Source organism: Pestalotiopsis fici (assembly GCF_000516985.1).
Source record: "Pestalotiopsis fici W106-1 unplaced genomic scaffold PFICI_Scf_7, whole genome shotgun sequence".
Taxonomy (NCBI): domain Eukaryota; kingdom Fungi; phylum Ascomycota; class Sordariomycetes; order Amphisphaeriales; family Sporocadaceae; genus Pestalotiopsis; species Pestalotiopsis fici.
Window position 1 is genome coordinate 3,417,992 of NW_006917097.1, and position 16,315 is coordinate 3,434,306.

At 52.6% G+C, this 16,315-nt stretch overlaps 5 protein-coding genes across 5 annotated transcripts; 2 read left to right on the plus strand and 3 right to left on the minus strand.

Moving 5' to 3' along the window:
• Window positions 1-341: 341 nt before the first annotated feature.
• Window positions 342-2,513, plus strand: PFICI_10661 (uncharacterized protein; the record flags this gene model as incomplete). Its single annotated transcript, XM_007839242.1, has 2 exons — window positions 342-372; window positions 445-2,513. 2 exons carry the CDS (start codon window positions 342-344, stop codon window positions 2,511-2,513), a joined length of 2,100 nt encoding a protein of 699 aa, XP_007837433.1.
• A 204-nt stretch (window positions 2,514-2,717) lies between these two features.
• Window positions 2,718-4,094, minus strand: PFICI_10662 (uncharacterized protein; the record flags this gene model as incomplete). Its single annotated transcript, XM_007839243.1, has 4 exons — window positions 2,718-2,800; window positions 2,870-3,100; window positions 3,208-3,548; window positions 3,619-4,094. The coding sequence occupies 4 exons, from the start codon at window positions 4,092-4,094 to the stop codon at window positions 2,718-2,720; spliced, it is 1,131 nt and encodes a 376-aa protein (XP_007837434.1).
• Window positions 4,095-4,954: 860 nt separating this feature from the next.
• On the plus strand, window positions 4,955-6,805 carry PFICI_10663 (uncharacterized protein; the record flags this gene model as incomplete). Its single annotated transcript, XM_007839244.1, has 5 exons — window positions 4,955-5,150; window positions 5,226-5,353; window positions 5,408-5,506; window positions 5,568-5,728; window positions 5,800-6,805. The coding sequence occupies 5 exons, from the start codon at window positions 4,955-4,957 to the stop codon at window positions 6,803-6,805; spliced, it is 1,590 nt and encodes a 529-aa protein (XP_007837435.1).
• A 295-nt stretch (window positions 6,806-7,100) lies between these two features.
• PFICI_10664 (uncharacterized protein) lies at window positions 7,101-8,524 on the minus strand (the record flags this gene model as incomplete). The annotated part of the gene is made up of 2 exons (XM_007839245.1): window positions 7,101-8,369; window positions 8,453-8,524. The coding sequence occupies 2 exons, from the start codon at window positions 8,522-8,524 to the stop codon at window positions 7,101-7,103; spliced, it is 1,341 nt and encodes a 446-aa protein (XP_007837436.1).
• Window positions 8,525-9,949: 1,425 nt separating this feature from the next.
• On the minus strand, window positions 9,950-16,296 carry PFICI_10665 (uncharacterized protein; the record flags this gene model as incomplete). Its single annotated transcript, XM_007839246.1, has 5 exons — window positions 9,950-10,036; window positions 10,097-10,255; window positions 10,309-12,187; window positions 12,239-15,883; window positions 15,938-16,296. 5 exons carry the CDS (start codon window positions 16,294-16,296, stop codon window positions 9,950-9,952), a joined length of 6,129 nt encoding a protein of 2,042 aa, XP_007837437.1.
• Window positions 16,297-16,315: the final 19 nt, after the last annotated feature.

A 16,315-nucleotide genomic window follows, 5' to 3' on the forward strand; every position in this document is an offset into this window, starting at 1 on the left:
ACTAAAGAATAATACGACTACACTAGACTCTATCCGATCACAACTGTTCTCCTTGGGACAGATAGTTGAGCAATTAGACAATGTGAATTGCCAATGTATCACTCAGTGCCACTCTAAGATCTTTGAGGTCCGCTGGAGAACCCCGGGGAAACAACCAACAGCCTTTACACACGGATCGTGTCCGCGTCGACATTTGGATCTTCTCAAAAAGGGATCCACCATCACAGTAATTGCTGTTGATCAAGGACGATATTGGCTTGTCACTTCTGAGGAAAACCGGCTTCTATGGAAATGTAGTTGTTGTCTTTTACTGGCCACAAGTTCACCCACTACGTCAAATTATGAGTGAAGTGACTCCACCACTGTCTGCCTGTATGTGTACAGTATATCCCCTGATCAAAGTGTATACGAGCGAGCACCTTGGCTAAACCACCAAATGTATAGCAAAAAGACAAGCATGCGTCCCGTGTCACGTGCGCAAGGTCAAATGTGATGCCACCGAGATTGGGTTCCCGTGTAGCAACTGCCAGAGTGCATCACGAGAGGACTGCCGGCTGCACCTGAAGCGCAAGCGGACGTCAGCCAAGCTGCCGGGTCGGGGCGCCGAGCCCGTCCGTTTGCCAGTCGCCGTGCCCACGAGCAGTACGAGAACCACAACCACGAGCCCGCAAGGGTCGGCGTGCTCGCCTAGGACGACGGCGACGACAGCATCGACAACAACACCGAGGCCTGTCCCCAAGGTCGAGGTCGCCAATCTGCTCAATGTGGACGAGGCGTCCGTCGACAGCGACTATCTCTTCCAGAGACACTTGGCCGAGTTCATGGACCAGCCGCATCTCACGGAACGGCCCATTGATCGTCATGCGAGGACCATGTATGTGGGGACCGATGTGTCCAATCTGAGTTTCCTGGTTCGCCAGCAGTTTGGGGAAAAAGTTGAAAACGTATCACATTTCCCGACGGATCGCATCGCGCGGCGGCATACCTGCCACGATCCTGACCGTCTCCCCCTCGAGGCGTTCCAGCTGCCCGAAAAGGGCATCGTGGATCGGCTTCTCCGAGCTTACTTTACGCACATCAATCCGGGGTTCCCCGTTGTCGACGAGACCATATTCATGAAGCAGTACGAATCCAAAGATCCAGATAATCCACCCTCGCTACTCTTGTTGCATGCAATATTGCTGGTTGGAGCACATGTCTGCTTTGATCAGCCAAACCGGGAACATCTCAAAGCCACCTTCTTTCGACGAGCCAAGAGTCTCTTTGATGCCCGGTTTGAGCGGAATCGAGACACTATTGTCCAAGCAGCATTGCTGTTGACCTGGCACGCTGATGGACCAGAGGATGTCGTGGCAAACGCCTGGTACTGGCTAGGGATCGCTGCCCGGACGGCCACGGGTATGGGCATGCACCGAGATGCTGAGAACAGCACTCTGGTGCCACACGTCAAGAGAATGTGGCGGCGGGTATGGTGGTTGCTGTTCCAGTGCGATACGCTCGTGTCTCTCCAATACGGTCGTCCGCCGGCCATCAACCTGGCAGACAGCGACGTGCAACGACTCAAGCCGTCCGACTTTGAAGATTGCGGGCCCAACGCCCGTGTCCAGTACGTCATGCACGCCTCGGAGCTGTGCATAATCATCTCGGAGGCCCTGCGACAACGCTTTCGTCTCCGGGCCACGGCCGAGGACCGCCAGGACATGCTGAGAAGGACGGACGAGGACCTGGCGACGTGGGCCCTGCGCCTGCCGACGTCTCTGCAGTTGCACCTCGGCCCCCGTCTCGACCTGTGGGCGGCGAACCTGCAGCTCATTTACAACACGGCGCTCATCCTCCTCCACCGCACCCGATCGCACCCCCCGTCCTTGCGGGCGCAGGGCGAGGACTCGGATATTTGCAAGACGGCGGCCGGCGTCGTGCAGGATTTGTTTCAATGTCTGTGCGAGAGGCACGAGACGAAATATCTCTGGACGTCCAGCATCAACTGCTTGTTCACGGCCCTGATTGAGCTGAGCGCCGAGGTGCGCTTGTTGAATCCCGTTCTGGCCATATCTGCGCTGCGGAGGTATGACTCTGCCCTCTTTTCGCTGCGGGAGCTTGCGAGATTTTGGCCAAATGCGCAAACCGTCTTGCACTTTTTTGAGAACTCTGTCAAGTTACAAGAGAAGTCCGAGCCAGTACCTATAAATAATGCCGAAGTTGTAACGGAAGCACTAAGCAAACCCTCAAATCCCAACGTCCGTCGAGGTTCGGTAGAAGTGGAAGGCGATGAAACTAGCGATGATGCACAGGCACAAGAAGAAGCTTCACTTGACATGGATGCCGGCACATCTGCAAGATCAGGGCTGCCAAACGCCAATTCAAACTGGGAGGACCAGAATGAATCACGTACAACGGATCAAGGCGTGGACAAACGGAATTATGCGCAAGAGGAATTTGAATCTTGGAGCGACTGGCGTCATGCATATTGGCAACAACCAGAATTTGAGAGCGAGTTCCTATTTACATTTTAAGAAGGAAAATCAATAGAAAGCATCCTTTGGTCTCTCCATATTAGCAAGTATCACAAGTACTAGAGCTGCCAAACATTACTATGGCCCACCGATTTAAGGGTCAAGGGTCGGCCTTTCATATACCTCTGCATCAGTTATGAATTGATTTTGAAAAGTGTTTATTGTCTTGATATCCCAACTCCAAGCTACCATGCAAAGCACAAATCAGCACAGTCCCAATTGAACTCTTCCAAGATCCTTGGCACATTCTCCATCATCCTCTTCAATAAGTGCTGGAATAGGCTTATCTACGGCAACACGTTAGCATTTGATACTATCATTCTAGATGGTTTGACAAGAAGGAATTTGCCACTTACTAGCCAAAGAAGTCAGACGGAAAGCATGCCTCCTGTCACCGGCCGGGTAGTCCAACGTTTGCGAGTGATTCGTGACTCTCTGGTCCCACACAAGCACCGTGCCGGCCTCGTAGCGGATGCGGCACTGAAAGTCTTGCCTCTTGGCAATGTGGTCGAAAAGGAACTTGAGGAGGTAATCCGACTCCTCCTCGTCGAAACCCACGATGCGCTTGGTGTACACAGGGTTCACGACTATCATTTTATAGAATGTCAGCTGAAAGTTCTCGACGCTTCAAAGTGATGACACCTCTTACCCGAGGACATGTGGGGGAAAAGAATGGAAATAAATAAAAACTTACACAAGGCCTTTTCCTTGGTGACTGGGTGCACAATAACAACAGGGTGCTCCTGGATCAGCTCCTGGCGGCGCATGACGGCATTATCACCATTCTTGAGCTCCTGCTTGACGCCGTCGTTGTTGCTGTGAATGGCCGTCAGGCCTTCGAGGCGCTTGCGGAACCGCGGCGACAGCGACCGGTACGCCGCCACGCTCGAGCTCATGAGCGTGTCGCCGCCCGCGGCCGCCGGCGACTCGAGCATCCCGATAAAGGTCACTCCCGGCGGCTGCGGCTCCGGCGTCTGGTCCGAGTGCCACTGCACCGGGCTCCGACCCTTCCATGAGCGGCGGACGCGCAAATCCCTTTTTGGCGGGCGGATACGGTCAGCATGTGTGATATCTATCGAGTTTTGAAAAACGTCCTGTGACTTACTCCTTGTGATCGTAAATAATCATGTGCTCCGGACTGCCGGCAGCGGGATGAGGCGCCCATCCGTGAACGTGCAGCGGTCCAAAATGGGCGACAACCTTCTTTTGTTCCTCGAGGCCAATCCCGATAAAGTCCTGGTTGCGAAAGACGAGGCCGCCACGCTGCGCAGCCAAGAGGGCCAGCTCATCTAGGCCCTCGGGGCTCAGCTGCGAAAGCTGCACGCCCTCGATCTCGGTACCCACGTTGGGGGACAGATCGTACACCTTGGTGGCGTTCTTGAGCAGGTTGGGAAAGGTTGGGTCGGCCCGGTGCCCAACGTCAATGTGTTCAAAGTAGCCCAGGTCGTCCACCTTTTCCAGAGGATCGTAGTGTGGGAGAAAGTCTGGATACAGCGCAGAGCCGTCGGCGTTCTTGGGCCTTTGGCTCAGCTTGAGGGCCAGAGGGGCGGCTGCTGTTACGGTTTCTGTCGTGGTAGCCATGCTTGTGATGGTCTGTTTCCAAGAGTTCTTGAGGGTTCTAGCAACAATGTGCGAAATGACCAAGTTGAATCTCGGATGAAGTCATATAAATGCTTTCTAACGACAAAGTTGCACAATACACTCTGTCGATCTCGTTACCACTGATCCGAGTAGCGCGGCGCAACCAATACTGCCTGTTGCCCCTCCATCTCGGCGGTCGTCTTGCATACAAAGACTTGCCGACCACCTCCTCGGCGGCGACGGCACCTGCGCCGAAGTGCCCTCGTAGATGTCACCGTCTCGGGAACAGCATTCGTTACAAGTCAATTCGCGGTTCCTTCCTAGTCCTATCAGTTGAACGGGGAGATACTCCATTGAGGGGACATTTGACCAATCATAAGCGCCGACGTTGACGGTATCTCGAGGTCCCCTGAATCGCCGAGCCAAGCGCCGTATCTCCACCCATCCATACACTAGATCAGCCCTGTACGATAACATTTGAGTAGTAGTAGTGCCGGGTAACGATTAATAAGATGCTTATCTGGGAAATAAACCGCGACTTTCTCCTGTGTGTCCAGCATATTCCCAGACGCCACGGGGATATGGAATGGTAGTCCCCTCGAGTCAGAATTTGACCCTAATTATTATCTTTTTTGATAAGCAGGTATCCCCCTATCAGCAGCGGGTTCAGGTTGGCGACGCGCAAAGTAATTTGGTCTTATTAACAAGACATGAATGAACAGAGTCATGGTTATTAAAAGGGCATGTGCGGGCTTGTACAAGTTTTGATGTTGACGATCGTGTAACCCTTGCTTTGCATTTGCATTAACATCATTGCACACTCCAACCTGTTCTAGTGCAGCATATCCTAGTTTGCCAGTATGAGTTCATCAGAGGCAACGTCGGTCAACGATGGCCATGATGTCGAGAAGAAAGCAGCACTCGGCAGTGTGACTACGCCGGCGGGTACTGATGTGTCGAATGGGAACGTGGCGAGTTCGAATCCCCAGTATGAGCGTTACCTGGATCTGCATCGACAGTTTGAGGGTCCGGCGCGGGCTAAATTCATTCGAAAACGTGAGTGTGCTCGCTCAGCTTATACACCTATATGGTGACTCGATTCGCAAGCATACTAACCATGGTTCTTGGCAGTGGATTGGCGACTATTACCAACGCTTAGTTTCCTATATCTCATGTGTTCCCTGGACAAGAGCAACGCTGGAAACGCAAAGCTCTTTGGGTTTCTCGAGGATGTGGGCATGACTTCGACTCAATTCAATGTAAGTTGACCCAAATAAGAACCACTAAAAGGTTGATTCCTGACATGCTTTCAGTTGGCATTAATGTACCTGTTCTTCACCTATGGTCTCTGCGAGCCTGTATCCAACATCTTTCTGCGACGTCTGGGCCCAAAGATCTGGTTCCCCGTCATTGTAAGTCTTTACACTTGAATCTTTACCCGAGTCCGAATTACAAAAAGCTGACATGGAGAAGGTATGCTCCTGGGGTCTGATCACCAGCTTGACTTGCCTCGTATCAAACTATGGCTCGTACGTCGCGATCCGACTGGTGCTTGGTCTGACCGAGGCCGGCTTATATCCTGGCTCCTACTTTATCCTCTCCATGTGGTATACACCTAGTGAACTCGCAACACGGTAAGTACATTCCAAGTTCCGACACCGTCCAACCACGAAAGAGCAATTCTGACGCCAAGCTTTCCATATAGAATGGCCATCTTTTATGGAGCAAACACGGCAGCAGGCGCCTTTGGCGGCGTCATCGCCTACGGAGTCGGCAACCTGGACGGAGCCCACGGCATGCGCGCCTGGAAGTGGCTCTTCCTCATTGAAGGATGCATCACCATCCTCGCCGGTCTCGTCTGCCTGCTGCTCCTACCGCAGTTCCCACACCAGTACACCAAGGAAAAGGGAGGATCAAAGTGGCTCGGGCCCGAGGAGCTCGAGTACGCCCAGCTCCGCGTGCAATACGCCTCGGGTCCCGACGCGCCCACCTATGCCTTTCGCTGGTCCGACGTGGCGGCCGCGGCCAAGGACCGCAAGACGTACCTCATGATGATGCTATTCTGGTGGGGAGGCTCGGTGCCGACGTACTCGCTCTCGTACACGCTGCCGACCATGGTCAAGAACCTGGGGTACACGGCCGTCAAGGCGCAGGCCCTGACGACGCCGCCGTACATTTTCGCCACGTGCGTGTGCGTCTTTGTCGGCTGGATGAGCGACCGGTACCAGCGCCGCTTCCTGTCCATCATGGCGTGCTATGTCCTGGGCCTCGTGGGCATCATCATCCTGTGGATCTCGGTGCACCACAGCAACCTCAGCGGCGTCAGCTACTTTGCTATTTTCCTCGCCGCCGCGGGCTACAGCGCCCAGGCCCCCATTGTCGGCGCCTGGACCTCGGTCAATGTCGTCAACCCCTCCAAGCGCGCCGCCGCCATTGGCTTCATGATGCTTTTTGGTAGTGTGGGTGGCGGCTCCATTGGCAGTAACATCTACCTGGCCGAGCAGGCGCCCGTTTATCCGCTCGGATTCGGTTTCTCGGTCGGCGCGACTGTGCTCGGTGCCATGATTCCCGCCACTGTCCACTGGTGGCTGATGAGAAAGGAGAACCGTAGACGCGATACCCTGAACCAGGATGAGATACTGGCTTCGCATACTCCGGAAGAGCTTAGCGAGATGGGAGAGAACTCTCCCCTGTATAGATATACTCTGTAGATATTCTCGGATATTAACAAGACCCATAACGAAGGTTATGCCAGAGGTTGTTTGTGACTTTTGCGTTCATGTGGCTGAATAGTTTTTGGTATTGTGCCGCGTCAACATCGCCGAGGTATAAATTGAGGTATGAACTTGGTCCTCCATGACTCCTTGACTTGGTTATTTTGAAAATGTACGATTGTGCTTTGTGCTGTAAGTTCTGGTCAAGTCGGCCTAACATGATACAATCCGAATGCGCAAGACTCTCATGAACTGAATAGATATATATATATACAAATGGCATCGTCAATGCTTACAGCTCCTTCTTCTGTGACAATTTCGCCTTCACCTCTGGCTCTGGCGGCGATTTCAGCCGAAGCAGCACGATACCAGCGACAGAGGCCATGCCCACGGCACCCAAAGCATACGCGGGGCCTCTGCCTGTCCACCAGTACATGCTCGTGAACAGAATCGGGCCCAGGCCACGTCCGAGCTGCCCAAAACTCCTCAGGTTTCCGAGCTTGCCACCCCGTTCGTTGGCGCCCGCCTCGAGACTGCTGAGGGTGTTGAGACCGCTGACCACTGTTGCCGACGTCACGGCCAAAAAGGTGGCGGCGAGGTACAGCCGTCCGACAGTGGCCACGGTACCGAGCAGGCTGAAAGCGAGCAGGCAGGACATGACACCGACCTGGACGGACAGCAGAGGCGGGAGGTGTCGAGTCACTCCGCCCTGCAAGATGGAAGCAATGAGGCCCACATAACCAAGCAAGCGACCATTCTGAGCTGCGCCAAAGTTGAACAGATCGTAGGTCATGAAGGGGAGCGAAAACTCCATGCCAGAGAAGAAGAGGAGAAAGACAAAGTGCGTAACGTTTAGCAGCGCATGCGAGTTCAAGCGCTGGGTCGTCTTTGGCTTCTCGGACTTGGCAGTCTCAGCTGTGGCTGCCTTTCCTTTGGCCTTGCTAGGCAGAGTCTCTGGGAGTGCCACATAGAGGTAGAGGGTCTCAGCCACGATGAGGAAAAGCGAGACGCCAGCAGCCGTAGCAAAGGGATTGGCAGCTACTGTCGGGATAGAGCTCAGATATGCGCCGAGAGCAGGCCCAAACGTAAAGGCGATTGAGAAACAGGCGCCAATCAGGGCCATGGTCGAGCCGCGACTCGTCTCGTCCGAAATGTCACTGGCAATGGCGGTTGCAAGCTGCACGTTGCCTTCAGACAGTCCACCCACGACGCGCGAGGCGAGGAAAGTCCTAAAGTCTACGGCGACAACCCACAAGAGCACCGACAGGATGTTGCCAACCATGCTGGCAAGCAACGCCGTACGTCTTCCATATTTGTCCGAGAGCCGGCCGATGACGGGTGAGGCAATGGCCTGAAGGAGAGAGAAGAGGCTGCCCAAAGCTCCTCCGAGGAGCACAATGTCGTATCGCGAATCGATGGGCCGTGCAAAGGCCGACTTGTATGCGTTCAATCCATGTAGTATGCGTGCCAGCAGTGTCGACTGTGAATCCGTGCCGGCTTCGCTGTTGCGGTAGAACTCGAGGAGCTTGGGGAATAGCGGGAGGATAAAGGTGAAGGAAATCTGTCGCGCAATGGTGGTTAGCACAGCGCCAAACGCTCTCAATCACCACGGAATAGCTTCAGTTCCAAGGAATGTCAACTTACAAGGTCTAGCAGAAGCGAGATGAAGATGACCTTGAGCACCCTTTTGCGGGCGCTTGGGTCCACGGCTGCCATCTTTGCGAGCTGTGTTGCTATCAAGCTGGCGTCTGTAACCACGGCAGGGCACAATGAAAGAGTTGCGCCACGGGTGCTAAAGGACCAGCCAACAGGACAAGGAGGAGAATGATGTTCTTATGATGCAGACATGTAAGTAAAGAACAGAAAAAGGAGTGGAAGGAGAGTGGCGGCAGCAGCGAGCACTGTCTAGTATCTCATTAATACTACTACAGTATTGGAAGTAAAAGAACACGATCTCATTAACTAGAGGTACGGGTAGTCATCAACCGAGAATAGTACATGATCCAAATTTCAATTCACCCACTAAACGTAGGTACCGAGCAAGGTCCGAGCTGGATAGTGGTGGTGGTGGGATGACGAAGGGCGACCCTGCAGCGCGTATCCGTGCCTAGCCTAGCTCAGCTCGTTCTCGTTTGTCCTAAAAAGAAACAATATTTGGCGCCCGAAAGCCCGAGGCCCCAGAGCCCACAGTGGCTCAGGTCTTGGTCGAATAGGATGCCTTGGAGTGATGACCTATACATTGGCTGGCTTGCAGCCCCCTTCCCTTCTACTCTTCCCTTTTCATGGCTCCCTGGCTTGCCCTGTCCGCGCCTGATGCTTGGCTGCCAGTCAGTGCGTATTCGCCTGTCCCTGCGCTAGTCTGAGGGCGTATGCGCATTCTACGTGTACGGCAATGCCGCGCTAGAGATTTGCAGCCGCAACGGCAGACCCCGCTGCTATAGCACCACCACCACCCCTGGCTCATCCATCTGATCATGTCGCATGTCTCATCTGTTTTTCTGGGGATTCTGTTTCAGACGAAACAAGATCCACACAAATATTCCGTTGGTACTGGGCCCATGCTGGGATGACACACGAATTTATCAACGTTTGAATGTTTCACAGGGAAACATAGTGGAACAGACACTACAACCTACCTGGCGACAGATGGTAATGTCGCCATGCTGTTTGTCAATGTTCACGCCCCCGCCTAATCCGTAAACCAGCTCCGGCCGTCCGACTACTACTATTGCATGCGACTTGGACGGTCGGTCTATCGCTTGGAGAGGCCACCGAAAGCTCAACCTCATCCCTTGGCACAGTTATAACTTCGCAAAATATTCCTTCCATCAAGGGGCGTCAAAAAAAGACGCCCTTCCTGCCGTCAAGTTGGAACAGACTCAGCCCTCTATCGAGTCATCCACCAAAAAAGGGCTTAGTATACGAATTCTCCATCCTAGGCGCTGCTCTGCTCTAACGGCGTCTTAATACGCTGTAAAAACACAAATTTCTGAGCCGCACACGTCGTGCCGAGATCGTATCTTGACCCCAACGCCCAAACAATGCAACTCTATCTGTATGTCTAAAAGACTAGTAGTGTTATGATAGTCAGATGTGCTCGTACTCTGCTCAAAGTCATGATTGCAAACGAAGCCACACGACTCATCGCGGTGGTCTTGGCTTCTTCTGAATAAAAGGATCCGTCTTCTTCTTTTGAAGCATCGGGTTGGGTCGAGTCTGTTTGGGTCCCTGGCGTAAATGGAAAATGTCAGCTTGTGTAACTACTGAATGATAGGCATGGCCACTTACCTTGGGCGCATTGGCCGGTGGCCGGGGTGCCTCGCTTTTTTCAGCGCCCGAAGTTGATCCCATCACGGACATTGCTGAAGGGTCTGTCGGTCTCCGGGGAGGAGGCATAACCCTAGGACGAGTAGGTGCTTGTTTGCCTGGGAGGAACGCGCTTGGCTTCTAGACATTATTAGTCACACGCTTCGGCGTGGGCAATCATCGAATAAACTCACTTTCTTCGGAGGATGGGCGCCATCTGCCGCTTCCTCTGCTTGTCGCTTCTGGGCACTGGATGAATGGATGACTGGACGTTCAGGTGGCACTTGAGCACCTGTGACGGGCTCTCCTCGTTCGTTTATGCCGGAATAAGAGGGCGGCGGCGCATTACCACCAGACGGTGGCAACCGTTCCAGAATCGTGTACGTCTCAGAAAGTTGGGTGGGCCTCTTGTGGGCGCCCGTCGGCCTTACGGGAATTCCCATCATGTCGCGCTCATCGACTTCGACCTTGTCTGCTTCCTGTGCAGGTTGCGGTTCCGGTTTGGGAGCCATGATCTGTATCGGCGTAGCATTGCTGTACACTGACTTTGGCACAAAAGCCCCAGGCTGACTGAGCTCTGCCAGGATATTACCAGTAGTGTATCTATCCCTAGCCTTTGCATTCTCAATCAACTTGTTCCAAAATTCACCTTGGACCAAAGCACGCGAGTCTCCAAGAATCCAGAGTGAAGACTTGGCACGAGTAAGACCGACGTTCATACGTCTGATATCAGTCATGAAACCGATACCTCCGGTTGGGCTTGCACGGACGCAGGAGAAGATGATGATCTCGCACTCGCGACCCTGGAAGGCATCTGTCGTGTTGAACTCAATCTCGTCCAAGATACCAGCACCGAACCGCGCCGAGAAGCGATCCTTTAACTCATAGAGTTGAGCCTTGTACGGTGTAATGACACCAATTTTGCCCTTTGCGTCGATATTTGGGTTGTCTGCTTTGAATCGCGAGTACAGAGACATGGCAACTTTGAGCTCTTCATAGTTGACCAGTGACTGGCCTTTGCGACCTCGTTCTTGGCTACCCAGGACGTCAAAGAAGCGATAAGGACCCAAAAGACCTCGTTGATGCCAGGGCTGGTGGCGCAACTGAGCCATATCTGCACCATCGGCAAGTTTTCCCTCATAGAATTCCTGGCTGGGGAATTGACTAATCTCTGGATGCATACGGTACTGGTGGTCCAGTAGATGCACGTCCTGGGGTGAGTTCTGTTGCATGCGAACAAACAGACTCTGATCGTAGCCGTATCGTTGGGCAGACTGCGATAACACAGTGGGCGGCAGCTGCTTTGGGTCACCGACCAAGATACACTTGGAGCACCCATACTTCAAGGGAATCAATGCGCTCAACTCGACACACTGAGCTGCCTCGTCAATGATGACCGTCTCGAACTCAACATTGAGTGTCTTGAGCATTTCGTGACCCGCACCACTGAGCGTTGAGCAGAGGACATGAGCAGAGTCAAGAATTTCTTGCTGGACTTGTCTGCGCCGAATCTCACTCTCTCTTTGTGCAGTATTGCCACTATCCTTGTCGGCATCGATTCGGTTACCGATTGCAACTTGACGGCGTTTGAGCTCCTCAAACTTTCGCGAAAGTGTATTGACTTGTTCACGATCATTAGCCGCCCGCGCAGCATCTAGCATAGGGCGCACCTGGCTGAGCTCTTCCTTGATCTGACCGGCCTCTTCATGCATTTGCTGCCTGTTTGTTGGACCACTGTTCTTGGTGGCGTCGCCTTCGAGCCGCAGCCGAACAAGCTCATCCAATGTGACATCCTTCACGGCAGTGTTGATGGCATCAGAGCGACCCAAGCGGAGAACGTTGATCTTACTGAATGTGCCAGTCATGGATTTGACGCCTTGTTTCAGTCGAAGCACCAATTCGTCGACAGCAGCGTTACTCGGAGCGCAAACAAGAAGTTTCTTGGATGTTCCCTGTGCGTTGCCGTTCTGGCCAGGTTTTTGGATGACTGTGCCGGTATTGTTGCTGATATTGCCAGTCATCAGAGCCCCGACCATGGCCACAATGGTCTTGGTCTTGCCTGTACCTGGAGGACTGATCATTGTTAGCGAGAAGACGTCAAATTCGGGTAACATGCAATCTTACCCTTGAATCAATGTAAAGGCATCATTCTCCTTTGCGTTCAGGATAGCTTTGGCTTGACCCTGGTTGAGATGATAGTTGGTCATCACTTTCTCTACAGCTTCCGGGCTGAACTTGAGCATGGGGGAAGGCTTAGCCTCCAAGATCTCTTGCATAAGATCGTAATATTGAAGACTCTCGAGTGAGGCGAACTCTCTCTCAATGGTTCGCATGTTGGTAATCTTCACAGCGTATATTTCGGATTTTGGAGATAGCTGCGGAATGAGAGCTTTCGACTTGCTACTAAGTCTGTAAGAAATCTCTCTCGCACCATGTTTGATTTGCACACGACTGATTCGGGACAAACAATGCGGTTGGTCAGGGCTTTGCAGAGGCTGTGATGCCAGCGACAAAAGAACGATATCGCCTTCGGAAACAAAGTCGTCCTTGGAGTCTTGCTTCAGTGGCATGGTGGCGGTCAAGTCAACAAATTTGTCGACATATGTCCGTGATGCTACCTTGATGGTAAAAGGCTTCGAGGTGGTTTCGTTCTTGTCCGTAACAAAAGCTCTCCACGCCTCGTAGATGAGCAGAGGAAGGAAGGTCTCTTTGTACTGGGAAGGGTTGCCATAGTTTGTAGAGACCCTGGAGCATCTGATGCCATTAGGTGGATCATTGCCCTCATGAAAGATATCCCACTCGAGCAGGGCCTGGTGCAAAATATCCATAGGCGGCGTGAGTCGGGCTCTCATGTCCTTTGCAGAGCGTTGAATCTTCATCTTCTTGACAGGTCCACGCTGTGCTTTGATTTGCATCACACGGCGCATTGCATCATCCTTCTGTAGTTTACTGGCCTGTGTCTGCTTGAGAAATGCAGCCTCGTCATCGGAATCATTGTCGTCCTCGGACGATGAATCAACCATCATCTCGCTGCGTGGTGTATGATCCTTACCCTGCACTCCAGAAAGACCTTGAAGTCCAGATCCTTCGCCAGCGACCAGTGGTTTAGGGGCTCTCAAGGCTTTGGCTCGGGCAATTGCCTCGGCATCCCTCTTCTTCTTTGCTTCTTGCTCCTTCTGACGCGCCTCCTTAATCTTTGCAGCGTCAAGCCTGGGAGTGGCAGGCTTGGCCGCAGGCAGCTTTGCGGCTGGTTTGGCAGACTGTCGTGCTGCTTTGAATTGTTCAATAATACTGCGATTCTTGTCGAAAGTCGGCGTCAAGTCATGCTTGTAGTCCTTGATGGTCTTGGTAGCAGGCGATTGCGATCGCGAAGTCGAGTCTCCAGATTTGGACCACTCGTCCAGCTTTGATTGTTTCTTGGGCAAATCAGTAGATCGAACCTCCAAGATCTCAACTTCATCTTCATCCTCGCCCAGCGTGCGCAATAGTTCCGCCCGTTGTTGATTGTTAAGGTTTGTTGCAACGTCATATTTTCCATTTGCATTCTTAACGCAAGTTCGCTGGATGTAGTTGACAACTTCGGTTGGAACTTCGAGGTCGTACTCCAAGAGCCGACGTAAGACTTTACTCAGGACATTGACGGTAATCTGGATAAGCCACTGGTCCTTTAAGCGCAGCATTTTCGTCAATCCCATACATTTCTCGCGTGGTGCCTGCAGAATTTCCTGCATGACAAGCTTTGTATCATCGGCAGCGCCTTCAAGACCGTTATCGCGGACGGAGAAAGACCCAAGAGCTGATGCCATGAGACCGTCTTGTTCTAGGAACTTTTCGGCAAGCTCCATTGTGTTGCGGCAAAACTGCTTCATCTCTTCCATCTCGACGGACCTGCTCCAATCTTCCAACCCGTCAAAAGCTCGTTCAATGGCTGTCCATTGCATTGCCCACCACTTTTTCAACGTCGAGCATTCAACAACGTTCAGCGCCTTGGAACGGAGAAGACCATCCCGAGGGTCGCACAATGCGTCAAGAAGATCCTTTGAATAACGAAGGATTTGCTGCTGCGGTGACCATAGTTTGTGCTTCATTTGATTGTCCCCTTTGACTGGCACTTGATCTTGAAGTACTTTGGTGAAGGAGGTCAATAAAGTCGAGAAGTGTCCCTTTGTAAGTTCCATCATGGCATCACCACGACTTGTTTCGTTGGTTACACTCTTGATCAGGCTCAGACCACCTTGATTGATCGCAGGTTGGCCGTGTAGCAAAGCAGCGACCACAGCCTCCATCATTTCAGTGTCCAGCAATTGATTCAGATCCGCCAAGCTATATTGTTCTTCAAGCTTTTCGAAAACTCGGCCGATGGAGGTGGCAATCTTCTCAAACGTAGCATTGAATTCTTCTTTGGCCTGCGGTAGGCGCTCCTTCTTCAGTGGACGAAGCCTCTCGACAGACACGAGTGGGAGAATTCCTAGCAGCATGGCCTTTGCAAGCTCTGTTGCGCCAGGAACCAATAAATCCAAGAATGCCTCCCAAAGTTCCGGTGACTTTTTGACCACCTCGCGTTGTACTGCCCCTTTCTCGATATGGCCAATGTACTCTGCAGCTGTGACGCAAGAGTCGAGTCGCAATACTGCAGCGATGATGGATTGGGCAATACGCGACACGGTCGGATCCTGGCGGTCCATCTTGACCATGACGATAAGCATGCCCCTGTGCTTCAATGTGAGGTTGATGACACGATTCGTGAAGAAGGATGGCTGTCCAGATGTCAAGTTGTACGATGGGTCTAGGAATGACTCGAGTGTTGTCAAGAGGGCCTCACCCAGTCCGCGGAAACAGGCAAGCTTGCCTTCCAGAGGAATGCTAGCGTCTTCGGAGATACCGTCGAAAAGATGCTGTGAGAAGGAATCACAAGCATCACTCCTCTGGGGTGGGCGAATGGACTCGATGAAGGGTTTCACCCAGGCGACAGCGACAGGACCTTTAAGATACTTGTCCTCCCGTATCGATATGGAGTATTCCCGTGTCTGTGCCAGTAGTCGTTTAAAGGCTGGGCTTGCAAACACGGGTTCAGCGACGGACACTGGAGAGTATGTTCCAAAGGCACCCCAAAGACCCTTCGGACCCTTTTGGAGAACAATGTTGAATACTCTGAGAATAGCCACCAGTGTTGGCTCAGAATCTATGCCCATGTGGTTGAGCATGATCTGATAAATGCTCGGCTGAACCGACAAGGTGCCCAGTGCAGTCACAAATTCATCTGTCGAAAGAGTCCCCAGTATCATGGCGACGCCTTCCCAGAAGCGTTGTATTTGACTGATTGGGACGCCTGGGGCATTGAGCTTCATCATGGCGTCCTCGAGACTCTCCTTGACAGCCCAGTCAAAATCGCTGGCAGAAATGCTGCTCGTCTTCTCCCAAGAAAGCCGCGCAAAAGCGAGGCGAATCTTGTCTTCGTCGAAGAGGAAGCGAGTCATTGTAGGCAGAACCTCGGCGAGCTTGAGGGTTCGCTTTTGTTGAACAGCCGTAAAGACATAGTTGAAATGCACCCGGTTCTCTGGCAGCTTTAGGTAGGCGATGCAGCATAGCGCCTCGTAAAGAGCAACAAGAAGGTCAGAGCGATCCTCTTCAATAAAGGTCTTTTGCTCTACGACCCCGTCGTGCGACTCTATAAACTTTCTAGCTCCCTCAAGACCCATGGTTATGCGATCAGCGTCGAACCGGTCGAGTCTGCGGCCCATCTCGGCCGCAGTGGCTTCTTCATATAATCTAGAGACAGGTCAGATGGAATCCAAGCAAACTCGCCGACAGGTGGAAACGTACTCGGTCAAGTGTTTCAGAAACGATTTTCGAGTCCGATGCCACGTCCTAACACAGTGTGAACATGTCGTCAGGAAGCTGTTAGTTCGGCTCGTGAATTCTCGGAGTTCATTGGCAGCATTCTCCTGCTCAAAGCCAAAGATTAGGGATGTCTGGTAGACAGTGCCCACGCGCTTCCTGAATGCTTGCAGTCTTCTGAGCTTTTCTTCTATGCCCACTTCACCCGGGTCGGTGAGATCGTCGTAATCCTCTTCATCGTCTTCAGAAACTCTGGGACAGAGCAGGTGCTCATCTACGGGAATGTTGATGAAAAGATTGTAGGCCTCATGTATCTCTTCGGCCACTTTGAAATCTATCGCCATATTGTCTGGAGTTATAGCG